This window comes from Paramisgurnus dabryanus, chromosome 17 (genome assembly GCF_030506205.2).
Source record: "Paramisgurnus dabryanus chromosome 17, PD_genome_1.1, whole genome shotgun sequence".
In the NCBI taxonomy this organism is placed as follows: Eukaryota; Metazoa; Chordata; class Actinopteri; order Cypriniformes; family Cobitidae; genus Paramisgurnus; species Paramisgurnus dabryanus.
Window position 1 is genome coordinate 7,090,009 of NC_133353.1, and position 25,325 is coordinate 7,115,333.

General features: G+C 37.7%; 1 protein-coding gene across 1 annotated transcript; it reads left to right on the forward strand.

The window, feature by feature from the left end:
- The first annotated feature begins 7,151 nt into the window (after positions 1-7,151).
- LOC135731045 (uncharacterized) lies at positions 7,152-23,695 on the forward strand. Its single transcript, XM_065249001.2, has 5 exons — positions 7,152-8,678; positions 12,074-12,350; positions 15,105-15,274; positions 15,358-15,697; positions 22,627-23,695. The coding sequence occupies exons 2-5, from the start codon at positions 12,224-12,226 to the stop codon at positions 23,139-23,141; spliced, it is 1,152 nt and encodes a 383-aa protein (XP_065105073.1). The 5' UTR covers positions 7,152-8,678; positions 12,074-12,223; the 3' UTR covers positions 23,142-23,695.
- The last annotated feature ends 1,630 nt before the right edge of the window (positions 23,696-25,325 follow it).

Below are 25,325 nucleotides of genomic sequence, written 5' to 3' on the forward strand. Positions count from 1 at the left end.
TAATTTTACTTGATAAATATATTTGTAAAACACACAGACAGAGGTAAATGTTTAACAATAGCATTAATTTATATATATAAAATAATAATAACAAAACACCTCCAAAAAAGGGCACTTCGGAGTGAAAGGACAAAAAGGGCATGTGTTCTGCACAGGTTGAGCCCTATCTGTGCACGTGCCTGACTTTCAGTAAATAACTATTTACATGCTTTGGACGTTTGTGTTATAATAATGTACAGGGTAACTTCACATATAAAAACGAAGACGAGTAAAGTGATGTTTTATCATTAAAATCTGATAACGTCCATTGATTTAATAGAACGTTTGGGTATACCAACATGGCGGCGCGGTGGCTTCACAAGTGTGACGTCATGCGCAATCCAGTCATTTATATAGATCAGTGGTAAAAATCTATATTTATGTTTGAAATATATTCCATTATTATTATTATTTACATGCAGCCAGTGCTTTAAGTGGCCCAAAAGAGGTGCCGGTACTCTATTTTTTTTTTTTTTTTTTGCTGACTCGACTCCTATATTGAAGGGGTTTTATATTTAGCAGTCAACAGACGACCTTGTAAAAAATAATGAATCCTTTTATAAATTTGTGGATTTGCTTCAGCTAGAAATAGCCACTGAACATAAATAAAATGTGCAAAAGGATTTTGAAAAAAATACCATTAGAAAGAGCTACTGTAGAAAGAGTTTTGAACATAAATAAAATGTGCAAAAGGTAGATATGTGAGTAAAATTTTCAGCATGGTTAAATGCTAAAACTAGTGGTTCAGATAGAAAAAGCTTGAAAAAAACTTTAAAATGACACCAAGACCATGTCTATGGGGTCAAGAATAACAAAATACTGGCCATTTGAAACTCTAATTAAAGTCATTTATTTTGTCCCATTGTTTTCCATTTTGCGAGTGGTAAAACTACTGTGCACGTCGTTTAAATTCATTGAAATTTCGTTTACTTTTAGTTTAGCAATTAAACTAAATGTATATTACAATTTCAAGAGTGTTTTCTGCACATCGCCTGAGGAAATCCGAAGTTGCGTCGAGGGGAACCAAACTGAAAGCCGCGACAGCGGAGATTATCACGTACCTACAAGGCGTCTGACCTGCAGCTATCATTCTGGCTTGGTGGGATGTCAGCGAGTCCTCTGAATCTGACCTTGTTCTTTTACTACTCAGAGTCTAATACAAGGAAGGCATATTACGTGTTCATTGTATTTTCATTTTAACCGAGCAGCTATGGTTGCGCGTTTCACACACAAACACACACCTCTCCAGAGCACGTTGACACTGACTGAAGGACGCATGCGCTTTTAACTTGTAAACGCAAGGGTGTATGGGTAATGTAGTCTCTGCTCTCGGTAGAACTAATTAGCAAGCGTACATTAAGGGCGCTCTGAAAAGCGGAGCGCAGCCAAATGATTAAATTAAACCTCTGATTTTAAAACAGATGAGCGTTCCGGTACGCTAAAAGCACGTTCTGGGCGCACGTAGAGGTGGTGGTACGCTCAAGAGCTATTTTTAGAAGTGGCGGTACTGAGTACCGGGGCGTTCCGGCCCACTTAAAGCACTGCATGCAGCGTTGTGGACTTGAAGCTCGGTCTCGCAACCGTATTTTAATGGGCTCGGACTTGTCATGGGCTCAGGTGCATTTTGACTCAGTCTTGACTCGTACATATTTGGAGTCTGACTTGACCCCGAGTCTTTTCGAGTCCTATTAAACAAAGTTAATATGCGTTTTCATGATCAAATATTGGCACCGTTCTATAGACCCCTTCACGGTTCACGTCACAGGCTGTTCCCACTGCGCATGTCGGGGTCAGAAAAGTCATTACAGCTGATTGAGTTGCGTATTATTCGGTATCGTCAAAAATGCCTACTTACGTCGTGGGCTGTGAAAATCGCACGAGGTCTTCCGTTAAGTTTTCGCGATTCATGCAGAATCTCAAAAACAAAAAAATACAACATCTGCGTCTGCAAGCAATTAACGTGCAGACTGGGACAATGCAAAGATCAAAGAGGCTTGTGTTTGTAGTGCTCACTTCATTTGAGGTAAGTCATCATTTTTCAGCACTGTTAGATTAAATTATAAAGCCTAAATGGTATGAACAGTTCGACCCCGTGCTGCGCGCGCACCCGATAATCATTCAATGTTTACAAACCTTGAAGGGGTCTATTCACCTTATTTTTCACGACAACAAGGGCGGCGCCATTTCGCTCATTTTGTCAACGTTCTTCCGGCCGCATAGACGTGAGCAGCTGAGGCAGTGACTGAAGGCGACGCGTTAAGCTTAAAAAGCTCACTCGAGCGCCTTTATGTTTCTTTCTTACCAATTTTAAGCCAACTGAGGAACACCCTTATCCCAAGTAATGGTTCGACTACGATGTTCCGGTAACTTTAAACCACGCCGGGTGTTGAAAAGGTGGCCAGTTTCAGGTAAGCTATCTTAGCTAACTTTGTGCTCGTTCGCCTAAAGTTAGATTTGTGAAGTCCGTTCTACAAATACACTTAAGATCAGTAACGTTAGTTTATAAAATGCAACTATTTGAATGGTTTTAATTGTCCACCTATATTTTTATATTTACGATAGTACAACGAGATATAGTACAATGCATTCTTACAGTAGCCCACGTGATTCCCACAAGTTACTGAGATTTCAGATGCTAGAATGTCAGTTCATTCCTCATTCAGATATTGATAATGACCTAATAAACAACGTATTATTTAACACTGAAGTTAAAGGTTGTGTGTATAATGTTACTGTCTCTTTTTAATGCATCTCTCTCTTACACTCTGTTCTGTTTAAGTATGGGTGCCATTTATATATTAATTCTCATGATGCAAGTTTATTTTAAATACTAACATAAAAATGTTTATGGTTATATTGTTTTCACAGATGCATTGATGTGTAGTGATGCAGTGGACAACTGTGAGGATGATACAATCAACATGTTCCTAAACTGTGATGCAGAAACACAATGGCCCTCATTTATCATTCTTGCGTAGAAACGGGCGTATATGTTGGCGTCAGATTATGCTTACACTCCTCTCACCGCCTGATTTATGAAGCTGTGCGTACCGTTGATATTCAGGTGTACGCAATATCTGCCCTTCATAAATGCCGCGGCCGAAAACGATCGTCATTAGAATAACAAGCCCATATAAATTCAAGTCTCCGCCTCCCCCACGCCCTCATTTTACGACATTGACACACGAAAGACGGCAAAGAAGAGAATCCGGGGAAGTGAAAAGAAACAAAATTGTTTTATTTGGGAGTTTAAAGAGTGGGATTAAAGACACATTAATAATTGGATGACAATTTGTAATATTCTTATTATTAGTTTTATTATTAATTGATATTTAGAAGAATAATTATTTATTTATTATTATTATTATTTACTGTTGCCTACATCTAAATTCTATGTCTGCTTAATGGTTCAGTTAAGTTTTGTTTTAAATACTATTTTAAAATGATGTAGTAACTTTTGTAGTGTGTTGTTCTGTATTTACATACAGTTGTTTGTTAGCTGTATCTTAGATCCAGTTTGATACGGAGCTCCGGATATAATTCAAATTAACAATTTGTTTCCATGACATCCACATGTTTTAGCTAAGCTAATTCATAATTTGAAGTAATAATAATTGTAATAGTAATTACGAAATATTATAATAATTAATTCCAAGGAACAAACTGTTGAATATTGGGAACAAATTCTAAATTTATGGCCATACTTTAGACTAAATAAGAAAAAGAATTGTCCATAATGTAGCATAAAAATAATTCGTGGCCATAATTTTGTCCGCATGTCATCATGATCGGATTTACGGCTCCATTCAACACAAGCATTTTACCTTACCTCATCTGTATTTATTTATCATCGAATGGTACGTAACTAGCTTACCTTTTATTGCATTACCATGTTTTCGTAGCACATCCTTGTGCTTTCTTGCAATGTGCCGCTTTAGATTCCAGGAAGAATATTTGCTAACTCTTTACAGTCTCTCCGCAGTCCCTTTCAATTTTTTCTTCCTGCTCAATCTTAACTTTGATTTTTACTTTACATTTATGTATAAGGCTTGAACTCCATAACTTATTGCTAGACGTTTTTACAGATTCTCGAACTAGCAAATTATCAAAGGGCGTTCTGGGTTTAACGAGCGGTGCTGAGGGAGCGGAATTTCGGAAAGGCGCTTTGATAACGTAATATTACCGCACCACTCAACGCTCCGCTCCCGCTAAGCTCCGTTCACATGCTCGCTCTGAAACATCAGGTAAAGCTCACAGGCTCTCAACTGAAGGAATACATATGCATACAAATCAAATGCTTTGGTAAAGTCTCACAAATTAAACATTGAACATTGTTGCATAAAAATAAACACTGACGTTTATAATTACTATGTTTTTTTACAGTGGGTCATAATATATCATATATATTTAGTTTGTCAGTGCGTTTTGTGGTGTTAGCAAGTGTTTGCGCATTTCTGCACTAACTCAAAATGTGCGTACACCACCTCCTGAGCTGGCGTAGGATTTGAGCGTGCCGTACGTCAACGTCCATATTGATAAATCTCAAAGTCACCGTGGTTTTGGGTGTACGCAAGGTGTACGCTGGAAATTTGGTGTACGCACTTTTGATAAATGAGGGCCAATGGGAGGATCCATCCGTCTCTGACCACAACTACACTTTAAAATCACAACTCAACCTGAAGCAACCTACATCTGATATGGGAAAACAATGGTGCAGTTTCCCTGACAGGGCTTATCCTGGTCCCAGGCTAAAATGCATATTTGAGCTACAATAATTTAAAAACACCTTTTACTGACATACCTCAACATATATAAGTGCCATTGTTTTGTCACAAGATGCGCACCAGTCTTGTTTTTTGTAGGGTTTGTTTGTAAAAACTAAAATGTCCTAATATAATTAAATCCTAGTCCTGTAAACCCTGTCGAGAAACTGCTCCAATGTGTTGAGCTGGCACAAATGTACATATCTCTGCTGAGAAACAACCATCTTTGGTTCAGCTTTACAGAGGGTTGATATTGCATCCATTACACAGTCGCCAAGCACTTTACCAGTACATACACCAATAGCTTCCAGATAAACACTTGGGATCAGCTCCTGATGACTCCGATAAAGCTGCGTCTTAATTTATTGCAGGGTGGTTTTGCTTTTCCTGTTGTAAAGTTACATTAAACCTTCATATGTGATCAGATGTCATGCAGTGATATTAAACATGTACAGTGTGATCAGATGTTGTGCATTTATATTAAACCTTTACGATGTGATCAGATGTTGTGCAATTATATTAAACCTTTACAATGTGATCAGATGTTGTGCAGTTATATTAAACCTTTACTATGTGATCAGCTGTTACCTGTCATGCAGTTATATTAAACATTTACTATGTGATCAGATGTAACCTGCCATGCAGTTATATAAACCTTTACAGTGTGATCAGATATTATGTGTAAGGAATTTCTTAAACCATATGTGAGCTTTGTAGATTCCACTTAAAAGGATTTAAGTCTGCTGATTTGAAGGAATAAGTGTTGGCAAGTTTGCAAATGAATTCTATCATGGTACCACATAAAAACGAAATAGTTATTGGACTGGCTAAGGTGCACATTTGCTTTAAAAAAGACGAAATCACTGTGTAAATATTGGTAGACATACTTTTAATAATTTTCAATGCTGCTCCATCAACTCCTGACAGGACGAGGTAATTAAATATGTCCCATAGGTTACTTGCCGCGGCCGCTTCATATCGTCTAACCACGAGACAATATAAGACTATCCGAGCGTCGTATGAAGTTTTAACCGTCCTCCTAATTTAAAACATTTACAGCAGTAGCGATATTTGTCATTTCGCTAAAGTTATAGTGAACTACAAACAATCTTCTATCCACCAAACTAACCACAGAATGCACTGTGCCATATTAGCAGCGGAAGTCGGTTGACAAAATGCGGAAGAGCGAAGAATTAAAAAGGGGCGTGGCGGAATAAGGTGAATAGGGAATGTTAATGTACGTCACCACAGTGTTGCATTATGGGACGTGGGCGCCATGTTTAGAGGCACCGCCGACCGCTATGCCGTTTAATTGTGCGTGTGTTCAGTTAAAAACTAGGTAAAATTGAAGAAGAACGGAAGAAATCGAGAAGTTGAAAGAAAAAGAGAAGGGACCCTATCGGGAGAAACTAAATGCTACTGCCAAAAAACTTTTTTGGACAAATAAACAACATAGATCCACGATTTAGCAGCCCAAGACTGGATTACGGATCCAGACGCACTACCTCCGCTTACATATCTGGCCAATTACCTTGTTTTTGCAGGACTTTATTTACACTTTGCATGAGTTTAAGAGCTATAAATCCCTTCAAGCTTATAGTAAGGTGACACTTCTTCTTTTGGAGTCTTATGGTTGGCAAACCAGCTACTTACTGACAATGTGTTAATACCTACGTATCTTAATGATTCTATAAACGACTTTCTCCGTTGTATTCTGTGCAATGAATCAACACATGTTCAAAAGATGGCACTTCTGTTTTGGCCAAGTTATTAAAACAAACAAAATGCTAAATATTTAGCTAACGTTATGTTATTTAAAGACTCACAAGCAGTGGGTTTGAGCAGTTGCATTTAATAAAAAATATTTGTAACAATCGTCAAAATATTAATTTTTATTACTCATGTGGTTAGGGTGATCAGAAATGAATCAATCAATCAATCAATAACTTACATTTACAAGTTAGTTTGACAGTGTTAGCATAAAAACAAGACAATTTAAGTGGTTCTGCTTTTATTAATCACAAATTGCCATCAGTCTGTTGTGTTAAACAGGGAGGGGCGCATGCTCGTGCAGCGACCAGCAGCGAGGCACGTCTTGTTTGTTTTTTGTTTTATGTTTTATGTTTTGTTTGCTTGCTTGTAGCTTTGTTTAATTCCCTGCACAAATAGAAACGGTCTGAGTGAGTGAAAAGAAATTCATTTGACTTTTTTCCTACGCTGTTTTGTTGGGAAACAAATAGCGATGGAGTTAGGGTTGCCACCCTTGTCTGATAAAAAACCGGGACATATCGATGACCCGACCAATTGGTTTGCTCACAAGCCCCCTAACCCCCCCCCCCCCCCCCATGGCATAATATTTCTATAGACCTATGCAATTTTTGGCAACACTTTACAATTCTTATTTGTTAACATTAGTTAATGTATTAACTAACATGAACTAACCATAAGCCATACATGTGTTACTTTATTTGTTAATCTTTGTTAACATTACTTAACAAAAATACAGCTATTCATGGTTTATTCTTGTTTACATGTGTTACTTTATTTGTTAATCTTTGTTAACATTACTTAACAAAAATACAGCTATTCATGGTTTATTCTTGTTAATTCACAGTGCATTAACTATGTTAAAAAGATTTAAATTATGTATTATTAACATTAACAAAGATTTAAAAAATAGCTTTATAAGTGCAGTTCAGTACTAGTTCACGTTAACTAATGTAGTAAACTAATGTTAACTAATGAACCTTATTGTAAAGTGTTACCCAATTATTTGTTAATTATACTAAAATATGTAAATCACTTTTACAATTTATATAAGCTCCTTATACTATTAATGTAAACTGTTTTATTTATATTCCATTTAAACAGTTCTAAATAGCAACTAGCCTCTCAACATGTATTTTACAATCATTTTAACCCCCCTGGGCAATGCTGAAGTCACTGTTACAAACTGTACAGCATGCAAGATTGTTATTACTTTTAACTCTTTTAAGACAGGGGTACACTTTCGTGTAGTCTGGCGTAAAATGTGTCTTATATTTTTGCTTTTGGGGCGCTGACGGCGCTCCTGTTTCTAGATATTTCGGTTCGGGAGAAGAGATAAATCCCGCCCACACTGACAATTGATTGGTTGATTTACCGAAACAGGCCAATCAGGATGCTCTCTGTCTTACATGCGCTTATTGAGGCACACACATACACAGACGCAAGGTCTCCGTCTCTGCCCTGCGTGCGCTAAATAATATATTCACATAGCTTTCGAAAACCGGGACATTCAGTGTCCCGGGAGAGTTGATAATTTTCCCGGGACAGGTTAGTAAAAAGAAGGACAATCCCGGTAAAACCGGGACAGGTGGCAACCCTAGATGGAGTGGATCGTTTTGATTGTATGGTGGACGGTGCTCCACTTCGGGGAAACTCTGAATGAGCCACCTAATCCAACGCATATTCGATACAGCAGAGACTTTCTATTAAAATGGAGCAACTTTCAGGTCAATAATCCTCCCCTCGATTTGATCTTCCCTGATCTAAACTGTTTCCCTGATCAATCGAGAGGAAAAAGGAAAGGGGAATTTACTGGTGCGCTTCCACGCAAAAACAGGAAGCGGGGAAAGCGAGGTGGCGTACTTCAAAGACTGAGAAAACAATCTTTCTCCCGGATCCCCCTACCTTCTATGATTCTATCAAATGCCCAGTCACTTCGTAATAAAACTGATGAGCTGCAAGCCCATGTAGGCTTCCAGCATGAATTCAGAGATGCGTGTTTACTGGCGATTACAGAGACATGGCTTTCGGAAAGTGATTTGGACTCGGAACTGGTCATTGATGGCTTCGGCGCGCCTATACGCCTGGACAGAGATGCCGATGTTACAGGTATGTCGCGAGGTGGGGGGGTTTGCTTATATGTGAACCAAAGATACTGTAAAAATGTTCTCATTAGAGAAAGTTTGTGCACCACAGATGTTGAACTACTATCAGTTTCTTTGCGCCCCCCATACTTGCCTCGGGAGTTTCCACAAATATTTGTTATAGTGGTATATATTCATCCAAGAGCAAATGCGGATAAAGCCGCGGAGTCGATTTTGAAAGTTACCCAAAAATTGCAAGCAATATCGCCCGAAGCACCTGTCTTCGTCCTGGGTGATTTTAATCATTGCTCACTGAAGACGTGCCTGAGAAACTTTTATCAATATGTTACGTGTCCGACTAGAAAAAATAAGACACTGGACCTGTGTTATGGTTCTATTAAAGGTGCCTATAAAGCTCTTCCTCTTCCCCCGCTGGGCGGGGCTGACCACAACTGTGTCCATCTCATCCCGTCGTATCGCACGGCTCTGAGGAGGGGTAAAACTCTCACTAAACGTGTTAAGATCTGGACTGAGGAAGCTATCTTGAGCCTTCAAGGCTGTTTTGACTGTACTGACTGGGGCATGTTTAAGGATTCCTGTTCCAACATAGATGATCTTACAGATGTTGTCAGTTGTTATGCTTCCTATTGTGCTGATAATGTAATCCCTGATAAAATTGTAAAGGTATATCCCAACAATAAGCCATGGGTAAGAAAATCACTTAAGCTGCTATTAAATAAAAAGAGGCAGGCATTTAGGGAAGGCAACTTATTAGAATTGAACAAGTTGAAAAGGGAAATAAGAAGTGAAATAAAGAGAGCAAAGCAGGATTATAAGGAAAAAATTGAGAGAGATTTTAGTGGAAGAAATCTACGTTCAGCCTGGGATGGTATGAAAACCGTTATTGGGACCAGGTCAGAAAAGAATGTTAAGGTCATGTTGGAAGGTTTTAGTTGTGACAGTCTTGCATCTGAATTAAACACGTTTTATTTGAGGTTTGACACCTCTAATTTTACAAATGTCATTTTAGAACAGAAATCTTATTTATCTGGAAATGGTTTTGTCCCCTTTTTTGATGAACTAGCGGTGGTTAACATGTTTAAACACTCTAGAATTGGAAAAAGTTCTGGGCCTGACAATATAAGTAGTCGTCTGCTCATTTCTTGTGCTGATCAATTAGGCCCCATTTTTCATTATATTTTCCAGTTATCTTTAAAGCAACAGAAAGTACCTAATATATGGAAACAGTCAACTGTTATTCCAGTGGCTAAACATAATCACCCAAAAGTTTTAAATGACTTTAGGCCGGTGGCTCTAACTTCATTAGTTATGAAGTGTTTTGAAAAACTGGTTAAAAAAGTAGTTCTCACACAAACAGAGCAGCTCATGGATCCCCTACAGTTTGCTTATAGGGCTAAGCGCGGGGTAGATGATGCCACTACTACTCTGCTAAATATGTTATTTAAACACCTTGAAGGTAGTAAAACACATGCAAGGATTTTATTTATGGATTTTACATCTGCTTTTAATACAATCCAACCACATATTTTAGTTGATAAGCTTTTAAAGAATTTTAACCTTGATTTTAATATTGTGGGATGGATTCTTGACTTTTTAACAAATAGGACTCAGAGAGTAAGGGTGAATGGTTGTTTGTCAGAGGTGATGTCATCATCCACGGGGTCTCCTCAGGGGTGTGTCCTCTCACCACTACTTTACATCCTTTATTCTGATGATTGCCGTAGCCAGCATGAAAACAGACACATTTTAAAATTTGCAGATGACTCTGCTATTGTCAGTCTCCTCTCCTCTGAGGAGAGTGATCATGGTCCAGTTGTGGATGACTTTGCGCTCTGGTGTGATAGGGCATTCCTTAAATTAAATGTAGAGAAGACAAAGGAAATGCTGATTGATTTTAGGCGCAAGCCAATAATTCCACAGAACACTATCATAAACGGGCAGATGGTGGAATTTGTAGAAACATACAAGTATCTGGGCAGTTTGATTGATAACAAATTAAATTTTAATTCTAACACTGAAATGATCTGCAAAAAAGGCCAGCAAAGACTGTTTTGCCTTCGAAAGCTGTCAAAATTCCGCATCGATAAGACCTTGATGACCCTTTTTTATAAATCATACATTGAGTCTGTACTAACATTTTCAGCAGTCTGCTGGTATGGAAATCTCACTGTTAAGGCCAAAACTGCTCTTTCAAATATAGTGAAGGTTAGCAGTAAAATTATAGGTGTCCAGCAGTACAGTCTTACTGACCTGTATAACAGACAGGTAGTAAGGAAGGCAAAATCTGTAATTTCTGATGATTCCCATCCTCTTCATTTAGAGTTTCAGCTCTTGCCTTCTGGGTCTCGGTTTAGACTACCTTTAGTAAAGAGCAACAGATACAGGCACTCGTTCGTTCCGACAGCCATTTCTCTCTTAAACGCAGCCCAGAGGACTTGACAATAAATTAGTGATGGGTCTGTTATATAGCATGAATAATACTCATTGAGGTTTCATGATGTTGTGATGTAATGGTGATTGTATTGTAATGTAAGTATTTCATGTGTCTTGATTTTTGTATTTGTGTTTGTCTAGTGTATATGTCTTGCTGCAGAACAAATTGCCCTAAGGGGACAAATAAAGGTTTAACTAACTAACTAAATTACTGAATGACTGAAAATGCAGCGAACACACCCTCGCTGATGTAGGGATTTTTTTTGAAAAGTAGACGTTTTTCTCCTAATTGCAGCAGGCAAACAACGCGATCCGGCGTCTTCTCGTCAGCTCCTGCACCGGCTTCCCTTATTTTTTCCACGAATAAAAGCTGAAAAAACGTATTCCGTTGTCCAGTTTCCTCCCTGAACGATCGCGTGACCTGCTTGATCGAGCACTACTGACCAAACATATCGAAGTTTATTAAAATCTCGACAGAAAATACAAAAACAACCTCCAACATATGAACTCAAATACAGCGGGATAGGACGCGTGCCTGCAAATATGGCGGATTATCCATATTGCAACACCGCGTGACGTCAACTCCACATTCCCTATTGATAACCCATGAGACACTAATGATTTGCCGCGTAGGTGTGTTTGACTTCTCACACCGCTGTGCAGACCTGTAGTCGTTTAACGTCACAGTACCACGAGAGCGGTTTGAGAACAGACAGCTTCGTATCTTCTCAAGTCACTCTCGCGGTACTGTGATGTCATACAATGGCCGGTCTGCGCATCGCTGCTTGAAGTCAAACAAACATCTGGACATAAAACTGCTCAAGAAATGTTAATACAAACCACCGTTAAAACGACGAGTTAACCTAAACATCAACCGCTGTGTGTGTTTTTATTTTAAAGCACTTGTTAATTTTCTTTCTTGAGTGTTTTATTGAGTTTAAAGAGAGTCTTCTCTGTGTATTTTAGTGTTGATGGTGAGAGAAGAGATGGATGCGATGTGCTGTAAATCAGTAGGAACTGTATGAGGGATTACAGGATGATCAAACCTCCTCAGAGTCTCTGGATTCTGTCTGTAATGCTGGAGAACAGCAGCAGATCCTGCAGACAACACTGAAGATGTGTTCAGTCAAACTCATCGACTGCAGGAATCTCATGATGAAGATGAGAAGAGAAACTACTGATGAGGAACATCACACAGATGAAGATGAAGACAGTCATGATGATGAGGATTTTATTCCTTCAGGTTTGTCTCATACTCAGTCAACACTGATATAGTTTCAGATTTGCTTTGTCATACATTCTCAAATAATTTATGTGGAGCATCTAACATTGCTTCTTGGATTAAGACAATTTGATTGTACCCACGTAAGTTTTCGTTCATGAAAATCCGTGTGTATCTAGAAACACTCATTGCAAAAAGTCATGGAATTCATGTTGATTCAGCAATATTCCTTATTCCTGAGAATGAGAGCTTTCATTTGATATAAGACTTGCCCATGTTTGTCATATTTGAAAAATATGAAATATGTGAATATTAAATCATATAAAAAATTATGGGGGGGTGATAGTTTAAATTAAGTGTAAATAACTTTCTTACAGTAAAAGATATCTCAAAGTGATGCATATCTGCAGAAAGTAGAGACTCTAAGCTTTCAAACAGTATCTCATATGTGTTACTGGGGTCCATGACAGACCATTAAAGATTAAAAGAATATTTTATATTGAGTCAAAATACGAAATTTTGTACCCGGGACAGGGTCCTCAGGGTTTAAGAGGTTAAAAGACTGTTCTTATTTGTGCGGATCCCCCACCTCATGTGGTGTAAAAAACAACAAAACACAATATATATTATATTAAATATATACTATGCATATTTGAGGACATTTTATGTGATTTATTAGTTTTTATACCACGGGTCTGTTGAATGCTGCATTCTGATTGGCTGAGAAATGTTCTATGGGTGTTGATTATTTTTCTGTAAACCGCACACCTAATTTTTCAAATGTCTTAAAAATAGGCACCAGAGCAATGTTTGTGGTAACCGTGGTATAAGAGGAATAATTGACTCCGGTCCTTTGAATTATTTGAAAATAATGCACACCTGCGGTGTAACGGCACTCCGCTTCGCGTCGTGCCGCATTGCCACCTTGGTGTGCATTATTTTCTTATAATTCAATGGCCCGTCGTCAATTATTCCTTACATATTTTTCTTAAGTGGGATTTGGATGTTAAAAGCGCTGCATAATAAACTTAGCCTAACTAAACTAAAACATAAGAGGTGATGTATAGCTTTAGCCTACATAAATGATTCTTGCTTTAATATTGTGAGTTCCTCTTCAGCCATTTCATGCGGTTCTGTTTTTAATAGTTCATTGTTCAGAGTTCATATTGATGATCTTAGGCTATAAATGATCTTTACCTGTCACTGTTCTCTGTGCTTGTGTGTTCCCTCACACGCATCCTCCGTCAAAAAGTGTGACGGGCTAAAATAATGTCGTGGATTTTTTCAGGAGAATCAGAGACGGTTGAGATGCAAAATTCTCTTCAAAGTATTTTAGTAAAGAATTGTGTCAGACAGCTTGAAACACAATACTGGTCATAGGGTGTACACCTAAAATGATAATGACAATGACCCCGTTCTGAGTTTTTCAGTATATTATATAGTGGTCCAATAGTGGTCAAATAGCCCTGCCTTTCTTTCACTCTGTACTGTCCCAATGCCCAGCACTCAAAACCTTCAGGCCCCTTAGCTCCTTCTCATAACTCATGACAACTTGGTGATGCTGTGACTTTATCTCTATAACATTCCAAGCTGGTACATAAATCCTCCCATGGGTGGTAAAACTCAGTGTCTTTGTTCTCTAACACATCATACAACTATTTGCTATCCTTACCATGGACACCCTTATCTCCTCCAGGCCCAGCTGTGGACCTACACATTCATGTTCAAGCAACAGAGAGACAACTTTATTCATGTAGACATTAAAACATACCATATAAAACATTTATACTAATCTGTAAGACAAAATACTCAAAATTTCTCTACCATAGTAGTCTATTAAAAAAATTATATGACATTGATTATTAAAAGCCATAAGCACACCGCAATCAAATGTGCTGTTTCATTTGCTCTGAATGCGCGTGTAAAATTTATTTCAGGGCAATGCAAGGCTGGTTTTTGAAAAGTAAGTGAGACTCACTGCATGTTTCGGCGTGGAGTATTTGTTACGCATCAATGAGATGTACGGTGAAGCTTTTAAAGTTATCATTAATTTATATTCACAAAACCTATCAACAAAACATCGATTATAAATAAGAAACAAATTATATGAAAAAAAAATTTTTAAAGCAGCAAACAAAACTTTTTTTCCTGTGATCACATACTCGCCTTCCCACCACAGCAGCTAACACGTACGGCTGCATGTAAGTTATGAAGGTGTTATCTTAGCGAACTAGAGCTGTTGTACTTCATCGTAGTTTACATTGGGCGTCTTTGTCATCATTTATTAATTTGAAATTCTCCCACACTCCACTCCGTTTTGACCCTGTTTGGTTTCTTTTTTGCCGCCTCAAGTTTGTGTAGGGAATCTCGCCACCGGCCTTGTTTAATTACCCGACAATTAATTTAATTTAATTGAGTAAATTCTTGTCGACAATTAACCGATATTCGATTAACCGATTTTAGTTTTGCTTAAAACTACTGCAAACTAAACTATATATAAACTATATATTATATATAAAACTATATATATAAAATCATGAGCCATTCTCTTCTCATGATTAATTCCTTTCATGGCTTGGAGTATAATCATTGGTGGATGCCAATTCACACCCTAGATTCCAAGCAGAGTTCCCTAGCAACCATTATGTCTTGGTGTCAGAACATTCTAGAGCAAGAGGTCTCAAACTTAAACTGGCTTGTGGCCATTTCTGATATGGACATCTTGTCGGAGGACACGAAACGTTTACATTAGAGTCTTGTCTCTGTGTATTTTAGTGTTGATGATGAGAGATGAGATGGATGCGATGTGCTGTAAATCAGTAGGAACTGATCTGTCCATGCTGGATATTGATGATTTCATCACAGAAATCTCTCAGCTGAAGAAAAAGGTGGCGTTACTGGAGACAAAACTGAGGTCAAGAGGAGATAAAGGATTGAATATAGAGGTTTGTACAGCTTAAACATCCTTTCCCTGTTTGACAACATCAAATCATTTAAATCTTACTGTCTGTGTGTGTTGTGTTGTGAGGATGTGGATGTGGTTTGTTGTGAATCTTCCACACAGGACTCCGAGCTCAGTCTGACTTTACTCGGTTATACGGAGTCAAAGCCCACAGACGCTCAGGACACTACAGTGTGTGACAGTAATCAGGGCTCACAGGATGATCAAACCTCCACAGAGTCTCTGGATTCTGTCTGTAACGCTGGAGAACAGCAGCAGATCCTGCAGACCACACTGAAGATGTGTTCAGTCAAACTCATCGACTGCAGGAATCTCATGATGAAGATGAGAAGAGAAACTACAGAGGAGGAACAACACACTGATGAAGATGAAGACAGTCATGATGATGAGGATTTTATTCCTTCAGGTTTGTCTCATACTCAGTCAACACTGATGTAGTTTCAGATTTGCTCTATCATAGCTTCTCAAATAATTTATGTGAGATATCTTCTGGTCTTTCAACAACTACTGATACTGATAACACGGTACACCGCTTATCCGGATAGTTCAAATCATCGGGTGCCGGTTGCACCAGCTGGATGTAAAAAGTTGGACTTAAGCGCTACATCAGGTTTTGCTATGTGCTAATTCTAATTTGGAATACATCTATACACAGGGTCCCCGCGGGTCCTTAAAAAGTCTTAAAACGTCTTAAATAAAATTTTCGATTTTTAAGGTCTTAAAATTTCTTAAATCTGGAATTTCCACTAAGAAGGTCTTAAATTTCATGTCAGACTCATCATCCAGTGTTTCCCATACATTGTTATATTTCATACTAGGGATGCCACAATTCTCAATACATTATTGAAACGTTCGGTTCGACCCCCACGGTGCAATACGCGCATGTGAATTGCGGTTTTTCGGTTTGTCCATCCAAATCTATCAGTTTTATATTCCCTGCACTTTTGTTAATGTCTGCGTCCACATGATCTCCGCGCTTATAAACGCCACAGCGAGTTGATATCCAGTCACTGTGCGCTACCTGCGTTGACTCTGCTTGAACTCTGCTTGCAATGCTGGTGTCAGATTTCATTCGCGTGCGCACACACACAACAGAAATACGACAACAAAAAGCAGCAGAACGACTGTCTTTTAAATCTGAGGTGTGGATTAATTATTTCCGCGTGTAGATTACATACAACATCAATGTAAAGATGCATATTCGCGTGGGGCAATGCGAATGACGCAAATTGGGCTTGTTATTGATGCAAACGCGCGTTATTTGCTTCAAACCGTCTTCCGTCCTCAAAAAGTTCAACTCAAGAAGAGAATGCGCCTGATGCTAAAATAAATCCCACCAGTAATCTTGATTGAGGAACGCATTTTTGGTTTCTACACAGACAGATGATGTTGGATTTAAAGTGTATCTTTAATGTAAAGTTTAATTTACTAAGTACAGGTATATAAAATGGCAAATTTATGTAATGTAATGAATTCACATGTTCCCCAGTTTGAATAGGATATCATTTTTATGTGTCTTTATTTATATCTTATATTATTGTATCAATACACTAGAAATGTGTAATATGATTTGGCATTTACATAAAATAAAGAGAACTGCAATTAAAACCAGTATTTTTGCTTCTTAACATCTCACTGTTCCTGTAAGCACAGAATAATTACAAAACACTTTAATAGGCCAAGGCATCAGAACCGAAACCGAACCGAAAACCGTGGACAAGAACCGAAATATGTATTGAACCGTGAACTAAGTGTATTGTTGCATCACTATTTCATACATTTTCTATATGTATTTGTAGTATTATAATTGTAATATTTCAGTATTAAAACTGCTTTATTCATTGTTTCGAGCGCTTAGCGGCGCCTCTCGTGTGCGCGTGCTTTCTCTCTCTCATCCTGCGTCGTGTAGCACCTCACACATGGCACGTGGGGGAAGGAATTAAAAGTTGGCAGTGTTTATTCTCTCATATTTTATATATACGCAATCTACAATAATACTTTTACTTTTAAAAGCGCTTATAACACAACAAGACGAGAAGAGCAACGGTAAAGCTCTGCACTGCATGAGACACACAGGTAATGTAGCCAAAATCACCTCGTAATGTTATATCAGCTCTTAAATGTAAATATATGGTGATATTGTCAGAAGCGTTTAGCTATAGACCCTTTGCAAACACGTGACCTAGACCACGTGACGACGCCATGCTGGACGGCAAAATCACTGACGCACTAGGTTGATTAGTAATAGACGAGCGGGATTTTTGATTAGTTTTAAACAGTTTAAATATATATTACACTAAAATACATGGCTTCTTATATTAAGGAAGTTGTTGTGCCGTTATCGGTCGAGGTAGGGCATTTGGTAGGTCCTCACAAAAAGCGCTATTTAGAGAAGTTAGAGATAGCGGGACTGGATACCGACCCTTACCTTCTTCCTCCTTCAATTTTCACGGACCTCATTAAACGCCGAGTCTGCTCGACTTCAGCCCGCATGATTTGTACCACTATGTGGTAAACGGGATATCCCCATACACTGGTGCTGATCTTAAGGCTTTTAAAAGTCTGCAGAGCTGCCAACTTCTGAGTTCAGCTTGGAGTGAGATTTTTTTTGGGGGGTGGGGGTTTGTGGTAATAATTTTTCCTAAAAAAAGTCCTAACCATTTGCCAATTGATAATAGTGTGGATTTTAGCTATTTCTGTGTTAAATATTTGGGAAAGACTGCGTTAAAATGGTTCACAATACAAATCGAATCATATTTTAGAAATTAAATTGAAATAAAAGCTTTTACTGAGTTTAAATGCCTGGGATTAGAGTCTTTACTATTATTTTATACACTTCTATTATGCTTTCCTTCTGATAAAAGTGCCAAAAAAGTTCAGTTAAAATCTAATGAATAGGCTACTGGTCTCTGTAAAATGTATAACTGCAGATAACAGCAGCTTTGATTCAGTGAGAAAGAGAAGCGTAAAGTGATGATTTGTGATTGGTGATAGAGGGACTGTCACAATCAAATAAACCAAATGAGTAGTTTAATATTAAACTAAAGCAACAGATAATGTGTATGTCAAGACCATATAATTATATTTCGTATATATTATTGTTTATAGATGTCAAATATCAATTGACTTTTTTCTCTTTTATTTAAACCTGTCACTGCAAACATCACGCAGGCTTGTACTGCTTGCAAACATGCACACGCGAGTGATGGTTGATTAAAATAGCTGTTTTCTGAGGGTATCTGCGTGCGTGGAATCCGGGCAGGTCTCTGCTTTTCATCCAGACCTTGACGCTTTGTGTGTTCGACTGGTGCGGAGCTGACTGATCGGCGTATGACATCAGAGTAACGCGAGAGCAAAGGTAAAGGCGGACCCTTTTGTAACATTTCGACTTGCTCTCGCGGTACTCTGATGTCCTCGCTGCCGAACTTCCTGCGCAGCGCCACAAAGTGAAATGCTCTTTGACTCTTTGCAGCAAAGCACCAGCAACGTGAGAAAGTGGCACGCAAAAGACAGTGAAGGTACGCTAAAATATAAAAGTGTCAGTACTGCGAGCACTGGTTTAGCTACTTACATCGTGAAAATGGATGTGTGGCGTGAGAATGGGGTCAATTGCGTGGGTCTCACGGTGAATGCGAAAGAGTTGGCAGCTATGAAATTTATGGTGTCACTGCAGCATTAAACAATAACATTCATGTAAAAATAATGTATTTATGCCACTTTTCTGTAATGGTAGGTGCATCATAGCAACACGAAATAACCATTTAATGACCCTAACGAACACAAACACGTACTTGTTCGGCTTGCCGTCCGTCTACAACATAACACTTCCGCCGTCCATCATGGCGTCCATAATTCGCGCGAGTAGAGCGTGACGTCACGTGCAAGGGGTCTATAAATCGGGATTTAAGCAGTAAGTAACGTGGTTGGATTAAACACGAGGGTGGTGTTATTGGGTCGTGTTTAGTCACTATTTTTTAGTCAGTAACCCTATTTATATACACAGGCTCTCAAGTCTCACGCATTGACCGTGAGACACACGCGTTTCAGTCAGTTCACACGCCACACCTTGTATTTCTCACGCTGAGAAGTAAGAAATAAATTGTCCTGCTATATTCAATAAATGGACGAGGCGCATGGCAGTTCTGTCGAGTTCAGCTGCTTCCTTCGAGTTTTTTAAGTGTGTTTTCAACTTTACGCAGCGCCACAAAACCGACACGCAGATGACATCAGGGTACCGCGAGAAATCTTGCGAAGGAGGCTGATTTCAAATCGCTCTCGCACTTGTCGTTTTTTTTGCAGCGCCTAATGAAGTCGTTCACACAATGCATTCTACCAGGCAATCAAAAATAAATGAAAAGTTGTTTCTGGTGATGTTATCCCGCTGCTAGCAAGTTCATTACTAACATGGATTTAACGGAGTGGAAGTTGGATGAGCAAGATCCGATGAATGCTGTAGATATAACCCATTTTTTAAGCATTTTGATTTTACGATTCCTGGACGAAATCATTGCCTTTGATCAAAGACAATGAAAGCTAATATTGGGGAATAAAGCCAAATTCGTGCTAAATTATTATTGATTCAGTCAAAAACTCCAACAGCTTTGCAACCAGAAGCTTTAGTTACCTGAAATTAAGAAAAGTACTAGAGGCTTCCTGAAATATATAAAATGTAATAGAGATGCATTTCATTATTATTGCCCTTTCATCATTAAATGTTCTGCAATACTGTATGTGTACAGTAAGCTCAAGTTAAAAGAGTACAATTCCATAATCCACTTAAAGTGATCTATTTTCATGTACTAATGTTGTACTTAATATAGCCTACATTTTTTTGTTCTTTAGTACATTAATATGAAATATGCTAAAATGTAATTTAAAAATGTATTTAGGTAACACTTGAAATAAATTTGAACCCATCTTTGTATGAAAGATGAGTACACGTTAACTTCAAGTCGTATACATTTTTGTAATACGAGATATGTTAAAGGTGACATAGAATGATTGAACGGGGTATTTATCCTTGTTCTGTGATGTGACGTAGACAAAAATGTTTTTGTTTGGGTCTGTAATGCCTTCCTAAAAACCTCTCTCAAATAGCTCTATTAGGGTGGGAAATTTAAACAAGTGATTTTGCACCTATTTGGCTCCCCCTACTGGCTTAACTTGTAATCTCATTACTGATTGGCTGACTTTGCTGCCACTCTAAAAATGTAGCCAATTATTTTAAAGTGAAGGGGCAGGGAGATGCCTGTGATGTCATAAGCATCAGTTTTTCAGATTGGGCTGTTTTCTGGCTGACATTTCTAAAAGAGGAATTACTATGAGACTGAGATGTTTAGCATGTTTAGCACTTTTTGTATGTTTGTGAATGTGGGTAGACTACCATTATTCAACAAAGACAAGGTAAAAATGGTTTTTCATTCTCTGTCCCCTAACTGCATTTCAGTTCATATTAATGTAATCTCAAAATAACACTGATAATGACACTTAGATGTTTTTAAGATTATCTTAAGTACTAAAGTAGAAACTTTGTATTATGTACAAAACTATTTTGTGAAAATAGGGCACTTTAAAGGGATAGTTCAACCAAAAATAACAATACTGTCATAATTTTCTCACTCTCACCTTTTTACAAACCTGTATACATTTTATTGTTCTAAAAAACACAAAGGAAGATATTTTGAGGAATGTTTGTAATCAAACCTTTAATGAGCCCCATTCACTTCCATAGTAGAATAAAGTATAATATGAAATTCAATGGGGCCCATTAAACAGTTATCAAAAACTTGAGAATTGGGTGGGGCCGAGGGGTCACTGTTGCAAATACCCCTCTCCTGACATCTCACTCCAAACTTTTGGTAAAACTTGAGAGCCCTGATATACATGTCCGACAACAAAACAGATAATATGTAAAAATATAATTAAGTTGTGTTAAAATACAATAAAACTCAATTAACCTACTTAAGTCTGAGTCATTAATGTTAATCAAACAACCCAAGACAAAGAGAAAATCCCTTCTGTAGCTCTAAAAAATAATCATATTTAAATTACACAAAGACTTTACCTAATGTGCAACTTTGTTCTTTTTTATAAATGTTTGTAATTTCTTAATTTGTTACTAAATTTTTCCCACCCCTTTTTTTCTGATCTGAAAAATGATCAGATCTGTGCCTCAAAAACCGTAATGTGACCTGAACCATGAGTTTTGTGATCCGTCACACCCCTATTTTGTAATGTTCTGGGCAGTCCTCCATGTCTTTTTCAAATGCTAAGAGGGGCCAGAATTTAGAAATTAACTGAAGTACCTTAAAGGCAGATTTTTACATACACAGTCAACAATGTCAGAATTGTTAGGTGAATTAGCACTTAGTATAAAAGTTGTTGTTTCCCTGTGATGTGTCTTGAGTGTGGCTCAGGCGAGCTGTGCCGTGCTATGCTTCAACACACAATTCTGTGTCGTGTCGCGCTGAACATTTTCCTGTTTTTATGATAAAGTCTTACATTTTTATTTTAGAGGACTTAAAAAGGTCTTAAAAGTCATTAAATTTGCTGTTAAAAAATGTGCAGATACCCTGATACACTTTTATAGCCTACATTTTTTGTTCAAGTTTCTGTTTTGATTTATTTTAGATTTTTTTAAGTCACTGTATTGACGCAATATTGACAACCTCTTAAGTGCTTTTGAAAAAACAAGGAAGCGTCTTGACTCGTGTTTAACACATGTTTGTGAACGGAACTTTGTCATTAATAAACAAATGAATATAAAACTGAGTAAATAAAAATGATGTTATATGTTTGACATCAGATGCAGGCCGCAGAAGGGGGAGGGAGGGAAGCAAATGGTCTACGGGCCATGAGTTTGAGACCACTGTCCTAACGACACAAGGGTGGTCTTTTTTCACTTGTGGCTTGGAATATATCAATGAATGGATGCCATTTCACTCTCTAGTAACCAATGAGAATACCCTAGCAAACATTTAGCAAGACCTATATCTCTGCATCAGAACATCGTAGAGAAATGGGGCTGGGCTCTTGTTACTCATTAACACTGTTCTAACATTTGTAACATTGAACTGAGTTTTGCTACTGCAAGCACCACTCACATTTTCTTCATTGTTCTAGTTGTCCATGTGCTCCTCGAGAAGGGAGGGAGATATTCCACTGAACAAGAACACAGCTTTTTTGCTGATAACTTTTGTATTCTTTTGTCTGAAACCATGAGGCTTTCCTACATTCTTTAAACTCCTCATCCAAACTATATTTCCTTTTTGCCCTTGTTTGGCTTGACCCTGGTATTGATGCTTACAGCTATATTTGTTCTTGTGTTTCTTTCAGATGAGAAGAGTGATTCATGTTGTGATGAAGAAACGCCCTCAACATCAAAAGAGCGACTGGCGGCACAGACTCTTTCCTGCACCAGATCTAAAATTAGCTGTATTTCCTTACAAGCAAAGAAACTTCATTCAGAAGAGCACAGAGAGAAGAAGAAGAAGAAGAAGAAAAAGTTTCACTGTAAGCAGTGTGGGAAGGTTTGTGTCTCTTATTCTAGTCTGAATGTTCACATGAGGACACACAGTGGTGAAAAACCTTACTACTGCACTGAATGTGGAAATGTCTTCAGCACCAAACAAAGTCTTAAAGTTCATCAGAGAATTCACACTGGAGAAAAACCTCACAGCTGTAGTGTTTGTGGGAAGAGTTTCAGTCAACATGATTATTTAGTGTCACACCAGAGAACTCATACAGGTGAAAAACCTCACCGCTGTAGTATTTGTGAGAAGAGTTTCAGTCAACATGGTAATTTAGTGACACACCAGAGAACTCATACAGGTGAAAAACCTTATAACTGAACTGAATGTGGAAATGACTTCCGCACCAAACAAACTCTTAAAGTTCATCAGAGAATTCACACTGGAGAGAAACCATACGAGTGTCCTCACTGTGAGAAGAGATTCAGCCGGACACATCATCTGAAGAGACATGTGTTTATACACACCAATGAGAGACCGTATCAGTGCAATCAATGTGGAAAAACCTATAGAGATTCAAGGTCATTAAAATCACACCAGATTACTCACTCTGGAGAGAAACTTCATCAATGTTCACAATGTGATAAAGGTTTTGGTCGTAAATCTCATCTGAACGCCCATGAGAGAATTCACACTGGAGAAAAACCTTATTACTGTAGTGTTTGTGGGAAGAGTTTCAGTCGACGTGATTGTTTAGTGTCACACCAGAGAACTCATACAGGTGAAAAACTCTCAGTGTGAGAAGACATTTGCTCAACCAGATCCCTTAAATATCCATCAGTGAGTTCACACTGGAGAGAAATCTTAGCACTGTTCTGTTCTTTATGTCATGTTTTGTAGTCTGTAGTTCTTTTGTTCATGGGTTTGTGTGTTAATTGTAGCCCTATGTGTATCTTGTCATCCTCTCAGTATATATAGCGCAGTGTCTCAGTTGTCTTTGTTGTAATATATATTAAATGGCACCAATTATCCGATTCACGATTTAACATTTCCTTTGGTGTTTTTGGGCTCTATCTTACAACCGGCGCAATTTTAGATGCTTTAAAATATATTTATTTTTTAAAATATATTTCAAAATAAACAAAAAACTGCCCCAAAAATATATTGGTGAAAAATATATTTTCTAAACATATTCCAAATTTTTTTTTTTATATTTCAAAATATATGCTATATAAAAATCTTTTTCATTTCCCTCTGATTTATGTTTAAGGTTTACAGTTATGTTTAGGGTTGGGGTCTGGGTTTTATTTACAAAAATATTTTCCTTGGGTCAACACAATATGTTGCCCTGAGGACATCAACCACTCGCAAAATCAGGTCGAGCTGACGATGATGGCACATTAGGCTTTCAATTTATATGATATGATGTTTCACATAAAAATATGTAAAGTCTTATTAAATTCTTAAAAGTTAAAATCACAGTCAAATTATGATTACCAAAATTGTCACCAGTTTAGGAGGGGAGACAGATGATGTTCAGGATTGTTCACCCTTTTAATTACTGTCTTGTAAACATCACACACACGACACCTCTCACAGTGCACAAATACTTTTGGAAGAAGGGAATCAATTCCAGCAATGAATCACTCTTTTGATTCAGAGGCTTTAGGAGCTGAGAGTTGAATGCATTCATTTAATTAACAACCGCAAAAGAGTCATAAAGGCAATTTTATATTATAAAGGCAAGAAGTGGCCATTTTGATTCATGACTCAAATCTAATGAGTCTGTTGATTGATTTGTTCAATGATTTATTCGATGTTTGTTTATTGGGCTATACCAGTGGATGGTGACCAGTTAGTTTGTTATGGGTGAGTCTTAGAATCAGGTTCATATAAAACAACTCATTTGACTACAAGCATAATTTGATGACATGATTCGTTTTTCCTTTAGTTTGGCACTTGACCCTAATGTCTTGTTTTTATAACAGCCAAAGATGCTGAAAACACAAATAACTCATTAGTAATGATCATGTACTTTTATTTATTTTTTTAATGCATGTATAGCTTCCTTAAGCTCGGTCGGATGCAACAATGAGCCGGTTCTGACCTGTAATGAAGCAAATCAAAGAAAACTTTATTAAGACTTTAAATAATAAAACAACAGTAATCACAAACCTTTTCTTTTTTGTACCTTTATATAGGTATACAACACATTAAAATGTTGTAAATTTTGGGGTACAATATTTTACACTGACACATTTTACATCTTTCTTGCTTGAGTTTGAGCTTTCAAACCACATCTGAACATCATCATACACCAAACGTATTACATTATAGTATCAATGCTAAATATTACCCATGCATCATATTAAAATGTACAAGTTACACAGGAGAAAGGAATTATATGCTACATATTTGCAAATCTTTGTTGTACAGATGGTTAATGGGTCAATAGTTTGGATTATTTCAGCAATCTTGTCAGCATACTTATTGCATTTCATTTTGAAAAAGAGTAATTTGTTACAGGCTTCACTGAAAACATCCTTATTTTCACCCTAAGGGAAA

Coding starts and splice junctions, on each gene's coding strand:
- LOC135731045 (XM_065249001.2), top strand. CDS start 12,224: ATGTGTTCAGTCAAACTCATCGACTGCAGGAATCTCATGATGAAGATG. Junction 15,275..15,357: donor ATAAAGGATTGAATATAGAG/GTTTGTACAGCT, acceptor TTGTGTTGTGAG/GATGTGGATGTGGTTTGTTG. Junction 15,698..22,626: donor TGAGGATTTTATTCCTTCAG/GTTTGTCTCATA, acceptor TGTTTCTTTCAG/ATGAGAAGAGTGATTCATGT.